The 16448-nt window shown below is 38.6% G+C and overlaps 1 protein-coding gene across 3 annotated transcripts in view; it reads left to right on the top strand.

Moving 5' to 3' along the window:
- Window positions 1–14819, top strand: part of FANCM (DEAD/DEAH box RNA helicase family protein) — a 98564-nt gene extending 83745 nt beyond the window's left edge. For all 3 annotated transcript variants that reach the window (XM_088943022.1, XM_088943021.1, XM_088943023.1), the window contains 4 exons: window positions 6425–7906; window positions 8193–8247; window positions 8507–8656; window positions 13734–14819. In XM_088943022.1, coding sequence (XP_088799148.1) covers window positions 6425–7906; window positions 8193–8247; window positions 8507–8656; window positions 13734–14331 — 2285 coding nt within the window. In that variant the 3' untranslated portion in view covers window positions 14332–14819. The remainder of the gene's footprint in view (window positions 1–6424; window positions 7907–8192; window positions 8248–8506; window positions 8657–13733) is intronic.
- The last annotated feature ends 1629 nt before the right edge of the window (window positions 14820–16448 follow it).

Consider the following 16448-nt stretch of genomic DNA (forward strand, 5'->3'; position numbering starts at 1 on the left):
TATCACTAGTGAAGAAGTGAAACCCGAAACTAACAGCTCCTGGTGGGTACAAGAAAACTATATGGTGATGACTTGGTTGTGTAATTCGATGCTGCCCCATATAAGTAAAATTTTTTTATGGGCAAATACAACTAAAGAAATATGGCATGGGGTTGTAGAAACCTATTCACAAAGGGAGAATGTTGCTAGGACTTATTAGTTGAGAAATCAGATTATTGCTACAAGGCAGGGAGATAGACCTATTGCTGTTTACTTTTCAGCCCTTAAAACCCTATGGCAGGAGATTGACCATCTGGAGACAGTTGTTTGGGAAACCACTAAGGATGCAATTGCCTACCAGAAGCTCCTAGAGAAGTATAGGGTTTTTGAATTTCTTGTTGGCCTCAACCCGAGTATGATATTGCAAGACAACATATTCTTTCCAGGGACAGTGTTACTCTCTCCTAGGCATATGCCTTTGTGTCAGGGGAAGAGAGCAGGAGAAATGTGATGATGAAAAATTCTGTTTTTGATCAATCGGCCATGGTTAGCACTGTGAGACCTAAACAAGGTGAAGACCGGGGTGGTAGTGAAATCAAGAAGGAAGACAAAAAGGATTTGATCTGTGACTACTGTAAGAAGCCTAAACACACAAGAGATACTTGCTGGAAGCTTCATCCTCATCTTGTGAGGAATAGACTCAAAAACAAGAAGGGAAATGCTCACATGGCAATCACTGGTGACATACTGGCCCCTCCTACTACAGCTACTCTGGAGTTTGTTGCAGTTGTTGTAGTGAGGGCCGAACTTGAGAGATATGGCAGTTTCTGAATCAGCAGGATACAACCAGTTCTAGTTCAGTAATAGGTGGACAGCTAGGTACAGGTGGTTTTGGTGGAGCACACTCTACTTCCTTTGCTCACTAAGATAGTTCACATGCCACTGCAAATTATGTTTCTACTACAGGTAAGGAGGGACCTCCTTGGATTATAGATTTTGGAGACTCAAAGCACATGACCCATAGTTCCACTATCTTTTCTTCTTACCAGCTTTGTTCTGGCAAAGACAGAGTCTCCACAGCTGATGGATCCCATGTTCCCATTACTGGGAAGCGGTTTGTCAAGATTAGTGATTCCAATTCCCTTTCCTCTGTTCTTCATGTTTCCAGATTGAGTACTAGCCTATTATCTATTAGTAGTTTGACTAAGAACTTGAATTGTTCTGTAATTTTTTCTCCTAGTCATTGTATCTTGCAGGATCTGGATTCAAAGAGGACGATTGGGAGTGGTTGTGAAGTGAATGGAATCTACCTCCTAGATGTGCTTCCTCCTCATCAGGGTCATCATGTCAGTAGGAATAGTGAGTCGGGGTTTGTGAGTCAGATTATGCTTTGGCATAATTGTTTAGGTCATTTGCATTTTTCTTCTTTGAGTTTCTTGTTTCCAAAGCTATTTGAGTTTGTTAATTTGTCAAGTCTGGAGTGTGAAGGTTGTCAACTTGGAAAACATTGTAGACATACATGGCCATGGCATATGGAGTATGCACCCTTGTTGGGGGTAACCTAGTCTCGTGGAAAAGTAAGAAATAGACAGTGGTGGCAAGATCAAGTGCAGAAGTTGAATACATGGCCATGGCACATGGAGTTTCAGAATTTCTGTAGATCTGTTCCTTGTCAAGAGAGATTGGTGTAAAGGCAGTAGAACCTATGATGCTGTACTGTGAGAATTAGGCAGCAATTAACATTGCCCATAACCCAGTTCAACATGATTGGACAAAGCACATTGAAGTGGATAAACACTTCATCAGAGAAAGGGTGACTTCTAGGGAAGTTTGTCTCCCATACATTGCTTCTGATTTGCAGCTTGCTGATGTTCTCACAAAAGGTGTTGCAAGGAACAAGCTGGAGCATGACCTACGCAAGTTGGGAATGTGTGACATTTACTTCCAACTTGAGGGGGAGTGTTGAGTTGGGCCGATTTCTAGTTATTGGGCCTAGTTATTTATTTCTTATTTTTAAGTTGTTAAGTTAGGAAGTTGTTGGGGGCTTTAGGCCCTTTAGTTTATGTTTTTTAAGTTGTGACTGTTCAGCTACTTAAGTAGCCGCCCTACTAAGGGCATTCTTGTAATTTCTTATTCTTTAAAGTATATAATACAAAGAAGGGTTGGCGGCCAGAACTAATTCAATTCTGGTTGACTTTCTACTCCTCTTTTCTCCTCTGCTAAAACTCTTCACCTTCTTCTTTCTCTTCACAAGAAATTTATCTAAAACTGCAATCAGTGATTTCTACTGTTAGAATCCATCAGATGGATGGCCGAACCATGCAAGATGGCTGGCTGAAATTAAAAAAAAAAAAATTCTAACCTTCTCAGGAACCAATTTCTTGGTAAATTGAAATCTGAAATTTTAGGATCGTTCTTGCATTGAACGAGACCAGGATCGTTCTTGCATTACTGAAAGCAGAAGCTCCCAAAGTGGTAGTTCACGCCCAATATCAGTCGCAAAACCATTCTCCAACTGAAGATGACGCAGTGTACAGAGAACCGATTTAGCAACACTTGTTTTCAACAAATCTGCTACCTAACTTGTTTGGATCGAGTGGGGTAAGTGAGCCTGAATTTTTTTTTTTTGAGTTTTTCTTTCAAAAACAAAGAAGAAAACTGATCAAAATCAGTTCTTGAAAGCGTAGGTCGTTCTAGGGTTTCTTGGGAGACGAGAGAAAAAATAGAGAACAAGAAAGAGAGGTGTCCAAGTCTAGTTCACCCTCTTCTTTTATCTTTTAACAGAGCACTCTCCTAATCTAATTAGGATATTATCCAAATCTGAATTAGATCTGGACTCTTTTAACAATTAAACATTATCCTCTTAAGTTATCTCTCATTTTCTCCCATCTCCTATTTCACCCCCCTCCTTAAGTTGGGACTTTGTCTTTCGGAGAGGCTTGAGAGAAGATGAACTTAACAGTGTTTCAGATCTGTTGTCCCTTCTTGGCCATGTCTTTTTGGACCCCCTTAGTTTGGATGTGAGATTATGGTCCCCTCACCCAAAAGGTTACTCCACCTGTGCTTCCTTTTTTAAATCCCTTTGCTCTTCCTAGGGACTGGGGGGTTTTCCAACCAAGGAGATTTGGCCTAGACTGGTTCCACCTAAAGTTATTATTTTCTGCTGGAAGTTTTTCTGTAGAAAGATACCTTGGACTGCTTGCAGAGGAAAAGACCTTCTTTGTGTTTGTCCCCTAACTGGTGTGTACTTTGCAGGGCTAGTGGTGAGGATTGCTCTCACTTACTTTTATCTTGTTCATTTTCTAGTGCTATTTGGAGTTGGATTTTCGCTTTGTTTGGGTGCATGTGGAATTTGTCCGTAGATTTAAGTCAGTTGTTCAATCCTTCCTTTTTTGTGTGGCCTACAAAAAAAGGAAAAATAATGTGGAGATGTATTAGAGCAGTGGCATTGTGGACAATCTGGGAAGAAAGGAATGCAAGGGTATTTAAGGAGGAGGAAAAAAGCACTCAAGCTGTTGAGGACTGTATCTTAACTAGGGCTATTCATTGGTTAAGAACTATGGACTTATTTCATGCATTCTCCTTTGATGATTTTTGGAGAAACTGGATTGCGGTGGCAAACAACCATACAAGGAAGGACAAGAAATTTGTAGTGTGGATGCCTCCACCTAAAGGATGGGTAAAGCTGAATTTTGATAGAAGCAACCAAGGAAACCCAGACCAATTGGGGATAGGAGGGGTGCTGAGAGATAATGAAAGCAAAATATTAGCATTGTTTTTAGGGCCCGTGGGAATAGGAGACTCCGATAGAGATGAGATGTTATGGCAGTACAAGTTATTCAGATTGTAGAACATTTAGGAGTCTAGTACTTGGTAGTTGAAGGGGACTCTGAGATTGTTGTGGGATGGCTGATACCAGCTTCAGCTATGTGGCGACATAGAGATATGTTAAGGAAAGTCAATTGGATCACAAGAAACATGACTGTTACCTTTCTTTGGGTGGGAAGATCAGCAAATTCTTTAGCGGATGGGTTAGCTAAGCAAGGGGCTTCAAGGGAACATTTATTTTGCGCTGCTTTGTAATTTTAGTTCTGGTTAATTCTGGTCAACTTTGTTTTAATTTGATGTAATACTTGTTAGAAGAGGTAACAACTCGTGCCTCCTCTTAGGTCTACTGTATTGCTTCATATTTCTAATTTAATAAATTATCATTGATAAAAAAAGCATTATCCTCTTAAGAGGATAAGTGCTCCCTCTTAAGTTTTCATGTGACATCTTAATTAATCTTATCAATTTTGGGCCTTTGGCCCATTTTCTTCAAAGGCTCACGACCCTAGGTGTTGCATGGCTACTTTAGGCCTGATATTGTATGGTGTGGGACCCCACAAAAGTCTCCTTCAAGCCCATAATGGTCCAACCCCACCTCTAAAAGAGGTTAGGTCGAATTCACTGCTCAAAGCAATGAACCCTTGAGCTAATCAACATGGGCTTAGTCTAGGCCCAACATTTACCCTTAAATGATCCTTGGATTCAGCCACCCTATGAAGACCCAAGGATAATGTCCTTAAGTGAGATAAAGCCCATCGGACAATCAGCCCTATAATGGTCTCTTACACTTAACTTCTCAGGCCATATTGATCACAACACTGCCCGACGAGGAAGGACCTCTCCCCTGGCTGCAAGTGCAGTGCCACACTCTCTACTCGGATGGATCCCAAGAAGTAAAACCTTTTGCAAACATTTTTCATAAAATAGTAGTATATAACATATAAATACATTTTCAAAAATAGATTTCAAACACAGTTGAAATCTATTGCCATTAGTTTAGGTTTCCATCGGAGAGAGTGTAAACCCTGATATTCACTTTGTCTAACTAAGAGGCTGGTTCTATCACTAAGATCACCCACTCATGTAAATTCCCAAACTGCTCCAACATGCCTAGGTGTTGACTCTTGATGGATTTCGCTGATTGGCACGTCAAAGACAGCACAATCCAATACCTAGTACAGTACCATAATCAAGTCTGGGGTTATGTGTAATTTTCCAGTTTTGCCCATCTATCTCCAAGGTTCAGGGCATAATTGGAAATTAGTCTAGGTTCAATGTTTCTTCCAAACACACACTACCTGTGCTTGGGGTCTAACCCCAGCAGCTGAGGCAAGCTTCTCCAATTGTTGGGCAGCACACCAATGTTAGCCTTGGCGGGATAAACTTACCAAGTCTATCCAACAGCTGAGAACATTCTAAACTAACACAAGTCTAATAAGTGTACAGTTAAGGGGTAATTTACAGAAAACATACCAATATGAACTTGAAACAATAATGTGCTTTTATTCATTTACAAATAAATGTTCATGTACATCAGTCCAATTGGAGTTAAGGGCATATATTATTTGACATTACCAAGGAAAGAGGAAGTGGTTAGAAAAATTAGAGAGGAAGAACTCACTGAAAAGAACTTGGTAGTAATGGGAAAGGGAAGTAGAAGTTGTAGTTTGAACATGAGATTGCTAAGTATCAACTTGTATATGTGATGGGCAACGTGAAGCTATTGGTAAAATTGCAATACATCTTCCTAGGACAGAAGTGCGGTATGATCCAACTGTGACACAGATCTGGGGTGTGATGCATTGTCATAGAGTTTTTGTCAATGGTGAAGACTGTAATAAGGAAATATAGTGGATGTGTTGAGGGCTTCATTGAAAGACTTAGTGATGAATAGTTGAGCATGAGGTGGGATGCGGTTGCGAAATGAGACTGGATCGAGGCCATGGGTAAACAGTGAGGTGACTGTAAAATGTGGCCATGGAACAAGGTTCCGGAATTGTGATGCAAGAGTGGTATGAAACTGTGATAAGGAATTGCGGTGCGAAGTAATATTATGGGAATTTGCTTCAAGAAAGATTGAAGTATGCGATTGTGATGTGAATTTGTGAGACAGTTGCGCTGTGTTTTTTGTGCTATTGTGTTGTGATGCAATGTCTAAATACATGTACTTACAGAACCTATGTAGAAGTTAATGTTTGTGGTTCTATTAGACTGTAAGAATGTCAGTAATGTGAGAAGTATCCCTAAATATCTTGTGATATTTGTTTTATAGATAGTTTCATGCAAAAACTATCCCTAACTATTTTTATGATATTCCTTTTATAGATAGTTTCCTGATTGGCTATACTAGCTTCCAGGGGACAGTGATTTGTTTTATGATGCTTTAGGGGGTAGTTGTTTGAGGTATCTATTTATCTATCTGTTATTTGTTCTGTATGTTTTATCTGTTATTTACTTTTTGTTATTATGTGCAGTATCATGTAGCAGTAACATTCTATGTAATTTTTGTTGGGCTTAATGCTCCATATCTCGTCTGATCTGCCTTTGCACTAATATGCATCTTCTAATAGACTTTCTGGTGCATGATGTTCAACTGAAAGTTCTACTTTATTTGCAGATTTATATGGTATCCATGCCTCCCAGAAAGGGTATTCACAGAGAAAATCAACAGAGTTTGAATCATCACCTACAGGCATCTCAAGAAATAATAAGGAGAATCTTATGCCAGACCGAAGCCAGAAACCTCCCATGCATTGCTTTCATTTTGGTGCAGATTTTGTATCTGTGGATGCCTGTGGGAGGGTTTCCATTGTATGTGTCCCTACCCTTCCTTTTATGCGAGAAACTTCACCTTATGGGAATGCTCCATCAGACAGTAGAGAGCTATTGAAATGTATGAAGCAAGATTCTTGTTCTTTTAGGAAATCAAACGAAGATTACAATGGGATAAATGTCAAGTATAATGCAGAATTATCAAATTCTCCTAGAACAAAACTTAGAAGCGAGAATTCTATATTAAGTTCTACTTTTTGCAATCTTGATGCCCATGAAGAGCACTCAATACATGGAACTGAGAGAACCATTCTCCAGACTCCACTTTCATGTAGAAATAAAGAAAGTTCAGACAACACCACTATTGTAGGATGTGCTAATACAAGAACGAATGCACAAACTTTGCTGGCTAAAGAGTCTAACAGTGATTTCAGAGATGTAGAGCTCAGCCCTAGGCTAACTAATTTGATGGAGAGAGGCATTGTTCCGGAGTCCCCTATTGGTGAATTTAGTCATTGTTCTAATCAAAAGGATCATGTGCTTCATATAGATTTTAAGTCTGATAATGAGAAATGTGGACCGAGACCTGGCCGTCTTATGGATATAGAAGAAAGTAAAGTGCCCATCAATGAGACATTTCATTCTGTGTTTAACTCTGAGGGTAGGAGTAAGGTTTTTTATCCAGCACAGATTTCACCTGCAAAAATGTCTACTAGTCAGTCATCAAAGAGATTTTTGGAGAAGAATGTAAATGCCAATGTCAGCAATATAGAGAGTGCAATGGGTTGTTTCCCTGCTTCTCCCATGGATGAGGAAATTCACACTCCATGTATCAAGACGAGCAGTGGTGTTAATGCAAAAGAATGCATCTCTCATTCCGCAGTCAATGTTTCACCTACTAAATTCTGTACTATCTTGTCACCAAAGAGATTATGTTTGCAGAAGATTGAAGAAGTTAAGATGAACAACATTGGCAGTGCAACTGACCATGTCCCTAATTCTCCCATTGATGAAGAAACTCATACTCCATTGATAGAGATGAATAATAATGTCAATGGAAGGGAATGCATCTCTAGTTCTCCACTCAATGAGGAAACTCACACTCCGTTAGTCAATCTAACAAACAGCTGTAGTAAAGACTGGCGCATGAGTTCTGGGGAGACATCAAAAACAGTTCAGCAGAATCACAAGTTTAAAAGATTGCGCAAGTATGGGGATTGTGAAAAAAGAACTACAAGGATAATGAAGGAGAATTTATGCGGTCCTATAGCAAACCTTGACAGATCCTTTTCCAATGAAACATGCATCAGGGTAAAGGGTACCAGAGGTAAAATCTAGTTCTTTAATGCTTTGTTTTTTTTTGACATTTCTTTAATTCTTTGTTTTTCTGTAATCTTTCCGATTTGGTCTAATCACTGGTAAAATTTCTACACTTTTAGTTTCATGCTTCTCCAAATTCTGTAGTTCGTCTCATCCTTTTTTCTTGAGATGCCATCATTGTAATGCTAGAAGGGCATAGAGTTTGAATTTACATAATCACTATTATTTTTTGTAGAACTAGTTGCTATTTTATGATGTATTTGGCATTACTAGGCTGCTGTTGTTGTGTTCAGGTAAGCAGAAGGAGCCTGTAATCCATGTCAAAGACTTTATTGAAGAGGAAGCTGAGTAAGAGCTATATTAGATGATCACCTTAGATTTTATTCATTCAAATAAAACCTTTTCTTTCTATCCTTGTCCCTTTCTATTTCTGTCTTGTAGTTTTCTGAATAATATATGTGAAAATTTTATTTATATTTCTTTTTTTATATGGATTGGTGGGTGGACTGCGGTTTGTAGTTTTAAGAAAGGATGTAGGAACTTGTTTGCTTCAACATGATAAAATTGTATTCCTTATTAGAGCTCTAATTTGATTGGTTGTTTTTAGGGTATCTTCAGAGGCAGAAGTATCTGATGATGAGGAAGATGACCGGGAGAAAAGCTCTTATGGTGATAGTTTCATAGATGACAGATTAGATCCTACTGCTGGAAGTACTCAAGCAGAACCTAGTGCAAGTGCCATGATGGCAATTTACAGGTTTGTTAAAGTGAAGTTTTATTCTTCCCGTCTTATTCTTATTGATTAATGATGTCCTTATTTTTTTACATGTTCTTCCATGTAGACATGTTTCACTGTTAGTATATGTGTCATTCAAGTGCATGCTTATATATGGTACACAAGAAAACTTTTTTTAACTGCAAGAGGAGTTAAACACGATCTTCCTTGTAAGAAGTGTCAGAAATAAAGCCTCAATGGGAGGGACCTCTATATGTAAAGCTGAAGGGCTGGTCAAGGGCATTTGAGTAGATGAGCTGGTGGCGCCCCTTGTGTTATTTATAATGGAGGGATAAAAGAGATAAAATTACAAGAGTGTCCCTTGTGGCACAAACTAAAAATTGACAAAAGAAAATAACAAGCTGACAGCATACTAACAACACATGTCAAAACCAAACCAGTGTCTTAAGTTTGGTGAAGATTAAGAAAAAGAATCTTATGTGGATGATGATGATGTAGCCTTGAACTATGGAGATCATTGGATTCTTGATTCTCCTTGGAAACATCAGCTCCCTGATGCAGCTTCATTAGAAGCATGATCGTAGTTTTCAGTTGGAGTTCGTCAAACTTGGAACAATAAAGCAAATAAAAATGTAGAGAAGAGAAGAAAGAATTTCAAAGTTGTGAAGAAGCAGTAGGGAGGAGAGAAAGGTCTTGTTTTATTGTAAAAGAATGCAGATCTGTGGGTTGTACATCCACGTTTGACTCTATATGTGCTTAACCCACTAAATATAAAAAAAAACATAGACTTGCCTGTCAGGCTCAGCCCTAAGGTTTAAAATGTCAGTGTGTGGAAATGTCAGTTGTCTAAATATAAGAAACAAGTCGGAAATGTCAGAAATATCATATGAAAATATTGTAAGCATAGTTTTCAAGGCGCTAAGGCGAGGCTAGGCGACAGGGGGGCACCTTGTTGCCTAGTTGCCTAGGCGATGGATTTTTTAAGTAAAAACATGTATCCTATGGTAGTTCCCTAGGTTCCATAATCATATTTCCTTAATAAATATCCATAATTTTCAAAAGAAAAGTATAAACTTCATGTTAAAGTATAGAAAATCAACATATTCCAATATTCATGAGAAGAAAAGAAGAAAGAAAAGAAGATAAAAAAAAATATAGGGGCTGAACTCCTATTTCTGTTATAGGAAAAGAAGAAAAGGTGGAAGAAGAAATTAGTATATAAACACACAAAATTAGTAAAGAAAAATAAGAAAATGTGTTGATTGGACAACGTTTTATGTTCTTCCTTGCTTATTGGTTCAGGTTTTGAAGTCTTTGAGGGTTCAATACAGCATTTAGCAATGTTTGTGTTGATTAAACCCTAACAAATAAGAAAATAATAAAAAGAAATTAGTATATAAACACACAAAATGAATATTTTAGTTTAAAAATGTCTATTTTATAATTATAACCTCAAAAAATAAAGAATATAAAAGTTTTTATAACATGCTATAGAAAATTACTTGGCGATTAGGCGAGGCGAGCCTCCAAGGGTGCCTTGTTGCCTAGGTGTCGGCTTGACAACTATGATTGTAAGAATTATAGACGTGGTGGAAACATTGTAAAAGATATGGAAAATATAGAATGATATTTTATGAAATGATAAAAGAAGCATAGGAACACCTTTTTAAATAATTGTCTTGTTCCAAATCATTAAAAAGCTATGAATCTATGGTTATAGATAAAACAATATGTTTTGAAGTTGCCTTGTAAACCATATGATTTAGAGCTTCATGATAGAATGAGCTTAAGCAAAATTCAACTCATAGAAAATGTAAATAGTTGTAATAGATCAACCAAAAAATCTATTATATAAACAAAAAACTAAAATTTAGCTTGATGTTTGAAGTGAATATTGAGCTAGCTCAAAGTGTTAAGCGGGCAATAACATTTTTACTCCATAAATCCACAATATTGTCATCAACTTATGTTATAAACTTATAATACCATGTCTTTTACTCTACATTGTGATGGTAGTGCTCACTGGGGAATGTGTTGATTCTAGTAAGATTTCATGTCTAATCATGGAAGTGGAAAAGGAAATATGTCATAGAAACTACCTCTTGTACTCCACATAGTGTTGGTAGTGTTCATTGGGGAATATGTCGATTTAGGTAAACTTTCGTGTTGCTACGCATGGAAATGGAAATATGTTGTGGAAATATTCAGGAAATTTGGGACATTTTAAACCATGCAGCTTCTAATTATCCGTACCCACAATTGGTTGATATACTTTTATTGGTGGGAATCTTTTTACTTGAAGAAGCAAGAAAAAGACAATTGTGGTGAGATGAAATGCTGAACCAGAATACAAAGTTGTGGCTCATGGAGTGGCTAAATTATTATAGCTTCATATCCTAGGCAAGTTAACGGCCCTCTTAAGTTGTATTGTGATAATCTAGTTGCTATCAACATAGCAAAAAACCTAGTACAACATGACAAGACCAAACATATTGAGATAGATTGTCACTTTGTAAAAGCAGTTTTTGGTGTTCTTTGTGCACCTTAAACACCCATAGGGACAAGCTAGATGATATATTTATCAGACCTATTCATGGGCCTAGCCAGGCCGGGTTAGGCTTTTACTTTTTATCAACATAATATATTCAGGCTTGGGCCCAAGCCTGGCCCTCATAAAAGCTCTAAGCCCAACCTTTAAATTGGAATTTTTTAGCACCTGTAGTTGTAAATTGGAATTGGGCATGTAGGAATGTTTTAGCACTTGTAGCTTGGATCTCACTGTGATTTATTCAAAAGAAATCCCTAATTTAAATAATGAAAGAGAGAAAAGAAAAGCTAAACAAATATATTATTCTATGGGCTAAAACCCATTGAAGGGCCATTTTAAGTTCTAACATTCTTTCCAATTCCAAAGGTAAATTGGAAAACACACAATGATGAAGGAAGGTGAAATCCATCATATGGATGGCAGAATCATGCTTGATGGTTGGGTGAAATTTCAAAAATTTTCTTTTAGCCTTCTAGGAATCGCATTCCCAGTTTTAGGAAAACTGCATTTTTCTAGGATCGACCTTGCACCGAAACCGGACCAGATTTGAAACCAAACAAGAGGAAGAAGTATACCTGATACGGATTCCACAAATGTAGCTCCTAAAGTGATATTTCACGCCCAAATCAAAGCCCAAAACCAGCTTCCACAGAAGATGGTGCAGCTTGGAGTGAAGCCGGTTCAGCAACGCAGTTTTCAACAAAACTGCAATCCAACTTTTTGGATCAAACAAGGGAGGTGAGCATGGTTTTTCTCTGTGTTTTTCTTGCAAAAATCAGAGGTAGAGCTGACCAAGATCAGTCCCAAGAATAGATCGAACTAGGGTTTCTAGGGCGGCAAGAGAGCAAAGAGAGAGAGAGAGAGAGAGAGCTGAAAGCAGAGTTAACTGAAGCAATTCGATCTCTCTTTTCTTAATCCTTAAGGAGCACCACTCCTAATCGAATTAGGAGGTTTCTAATCCAAATCTTTATTTGGATTTGGACTCTATCAATGGATAAGTCTTATCCTCTTATGAGAATGGGTGCTCCAGACCCATATCCAAACCCATATTCGCACGTCACATGATTGCTTAAGCTATCATGTGACATCTTGATTAATCATATTAATCATGGGCCTCGTGTCCCAAGAGAGTTGCTGGCCCATTTAGGTTTGATTTGTATAGCGTGGGGCCCCGACAATGACCTCACATAAGCCCACATGGGTTCGGCCCAGTCTCTACAAACGGCCTGGCCAAATTCACTACCAAATGCAGTGAACCCCTAAGTCCATCACTATGGGCTCAAAATGGGCCCAACATTTATAGTTAAATGATCTTTGAGTCTAGCCATCCTATGAAGGCCCAAGGATAATGAACTTAAGTAAGATATAGCCCATCAGGTAAACAACCCTTAATGGTTTCTTACACTTAACCTCTCAGCCCTCAATTGTCAAACACTGCCCGACAGGGAAGGACCTCTCCCCTGATTGCAGGGTGCAGTGTTGCACTCTCTACTCGGATGGATCCTAAGAATTAAAACCTTTTGCAAATACTTTTCTTGAAACTTAATATATATTATTGCAAAACAAATATCAAACACGGTTGAAATCCACTACCGTACAGTCCCGATCACTCACTTTGTCCGACAAAGGGGCTGATCCTATCACTATGATCACCCACTCAAGTGAATTCTCAAACCCCCAAAGGATCTCACTGATTGGCATATCAAAGACAACTCAATCCGACACCCAGTGCAGTACCATAATCAAGTCTAGAGGTTGTGTTTAACTTTGTAGTTTTGCCCATCAATCTCCAAGGTCTAGGGCATAACTGGAAAATGGTCCGGGTTTAGTGTTTCAATCAAATGCACACTACATGTGCTTTGGGTCTAACCCTAGTAGCTGAGACAAGCTGCCCAACTTCTTTGACAGTACATTAGTGTCAGCCTTGGTAGGATAAACTCCCCAAGTCTACCCAATGGTTGAGGACATTCTAAACTAACATGAGTCTCATAAGCATCCAGTTTAAAGGGTAATTACACAGAAACAATAACAACATGAAACAATAATGTACTTTTATTCATTTACAATAAATGTTTCGATACAATAAACTAACATGAGTCTCATAAGCATCCAGTTTAAAGGGTAATTACACAGAAACATACCAATAACAACATGAAACAATAATGTACTTTTATTCATTTACAATAAATGTTTCTATACATCAAAGTGATTGGAGCTATAGGGGGTTCTCGAAGCGCCCAATTGGGAAGATAGCCATTATTGTTGACCTATGCCTGATACTAGATGAATTCTTTGATAATTCTTATTTGTTTTTTCTCTGTTTCTGTCACATTTTCGCACATTTATGGTTCATGAAATGAAGAATTTGACCCTATTTTCCTTGATACGGTTGGCACAAATATATTTTCATAAACATGAGCATAGATTTATTAGTTTTCACTACTTATGGTTGTTTTGTCCTCTCAGAAGTCGTCATTCTTAGTTCTGACTTTAGCATGTAGGCAAATTTGTACATATCTATTTTGGATCTGATGAAGCTTTTTGTAACAGGCGTTCTTTGCTTAGCCAGTCACCAGCAGAGGATCAACCAAACTTTTTGACTGACTTAAGCCCCGACTCTGTGCCCCCAAGAAGAACAGCTGAATCTAAAAATTCTTCAGGAAAGATAAGTTGTTCTATCCAGACACCTCAAACTGTCCTACATTCTTCAAATCAATCTTCTGGGAGGAATTCAATTTTGTGTCAGATGGGTCAGGGTACCATCTCTCTACTAGCATTGCCTGCCGAACCCAATGGCTTCCTGCGAGAAGAAAGCAAATTAGAGAGTAGAAAAAGGAAGCTAAGCTTTCATCATGTTGGATCTATTCCTGCAACTTGCATGGTGCAAGAATGTTCACTTCAGCTTGGCTCTATGGGAGAGGAATCCTTTCAGTGTCAAGCTGAGAACAGTGAAGTGAACAGGGATGAATTTTATGACGATCAATTTTATGAGGGTCTTGATCTTGATGCAGTAGAGGCACAAGCTACCAAGCTTCTTAGGAACAAGACTGAATTGGCAAGAGAGCAAAATGAAACAGTTGTTCCAAATCCTTCCGCAGAGGGAAATCTTGGGCTTTTGAATTCTCCGTCATTTGATCTTGGGATATGATGAATGGATTATTGGATATCCTAGAAATGGTTTGGAGAATTTCTATTATAACCCTTAAAAGGTTTGGCACCACGTGGTACTTCTCAAACGAATCTAACAAAGTAACAATGTGGTGAGCTTCCATTGACAGCATTTAGCTGGCATTAGATTAATTGCGAAGTATTTTGGGTTAATCAACACTTTTAGAGGTAGACTTGCGTCTGAAGCCTTTTCATTATAAGCTTCTCAGAGGTGCAGAGTTAGATCTATCTCTCTTGTAGATTGTGAGTGCATCCAGGTTAACAAGAAAAATATATTTATCTTTGCGTATACCCACTACGCTGGGGATTGTATATGTAATTTATAAGATTATTTTGTACAAGGGTGATAGAGCTTGCTGAGTGCAAGGATGTAAATTGCAATTGTACAGAAATTTTGATAAGGTAATGTTGTGTACTTAGTGTACTGATACGGTTATAACATTAGAAAATGGGCTTTTCCTTTTGCCACACCTTTCCTATTCTCAAATCACAACTGGCCATTTCATTTTCTTTTCTTTTTTTCTTTATATTGCTTGGCATAAGGACCAGCACCAGTGGCATATTGCATACAAGTGGCAATCCTTTCGAATGGTACTTCGTATTTTCGGAACAAAAATTTGTATGCAGTAAGAATGTGATGGACACCGTAGGTCGTAGCTGTTTATGCATAACTTGGGAAGAGTACAAATACAAATATAAGGTTTTGCACTGTATATTTGTATCTGTACTCTTCCCAGACACAGCCTTGGAGGCATTTTAAAAACTCAGACTAAATGAACTTGAACCTTTGAAAGGCCAAATTCTCAGAGATTAGACGTTCATTCAGTGCAAATAAACACCCCGGAAGTATTATCCCCATCATGAGTTGGGATTACTTGTGTATTCTGTGTGACCTGTTTTTGCATCTTAAGTAATGCCCTTTCTCACTGGGAGTTTCAACGATATCAAACGGTAGGAACCCTCTGGCATCATTCTTTCCCGTTCTCTTCTCCCCCAAGCTGTGTCCATTGGATCCTACGGGTCTCCAATTCTCTTTTTCTTTGTTTCCACTACTTGAAGAAAACTGGATACGTGGAAAACAAGGGGAAAAGGGCGAATGTGTTACTACTTGAACCGGTTGGACATATGGTGACTCATCCTTGCCAGAGAATATTCTAATTATTGTAATAATCATCAATATCTATGCACCCGATACGCCGGTAGGGGCGTATTGGGCGAATCGATACCCTTTTCTTTTACCTTTTTTTTTTTTTTTTGAAACTGGTTCAGGGGGGTGGTTTAGGGCTTCTCCACCCCCTGACCAGTCAGATCCCCAATACACCCACTATAGGGGAGTATTGAAGGGGTTCCAGAACGATATGTATCGGCCGATATGTGTCGATACTTTGAACCTTGATAATCATGCATGATGGGTTGTTACGACTGTGTAGGTGATGGAGGGAAGGTGCCTAAAGGCTCTGCTCCTTCCCATCTTTGGGGGACCATCTAGATAACTGAAGCTGGAACTACGTTGATAATCAAGGGGGACCATCTAGATAACTGAATGTGTGGTTTCCCCAAACCTGCTCTGAACCCCGATCTGTAGTAAAAAAACCCACCCCAAAGGATGGGTCAAATAGCCATCTCTACCTTGACTTAACATAGAAAACCTCAACCGATGGATCATGCTTGTCTATCAGTATTTCGAAAAACGGGAAATACTACAAGACCAATAGGTCCTAGTAGCTTGTCTAGGTTTCGAAGGCATGGTGGTGGAGTGGCATTGTTGGTTCAATGACCACCACCCCCAACTAGATTGGAACTAGTTCATGAACACTTAGATAACCATTCAACGGGATTTAGGGACCAACATTTCCGAATGCTTCTCTAAATTGATGCAGATAGCAATTTTTAGAACTACATGGAGGAGTTCCAAAGAATGTTGAGTCGGATTAAGGGCCTGTCGGAGGAATATTTGGCATGTTTCTTTGTGGCTGGTTTGAAGGCTGAAATTAGAGGAGTAGAGATGTTTAAGCATACTTCAATCACTTGGGCTTTTTGCTTAGCTTTGCTCAAGGGAGAGGACTGAATTTAGAAGTAACACTTAGTTGAGGGTTA

The sequence above is a fragment of the Nelumbo lutea genome, chromosome 5 (assembly GCF_056320005.1).
Source record: "Nelumbo lutea isolate HS-2025 chromosome 5, American lotus-T2T, whole genome shotgun sequence".
Lineage (NCBI taxonomy): Eukaryota > Viridiplantae > Streptophyta > Magnoliopsida > Proteales > Nelumbonaceae > Nelumbo > Nelumbo lutea.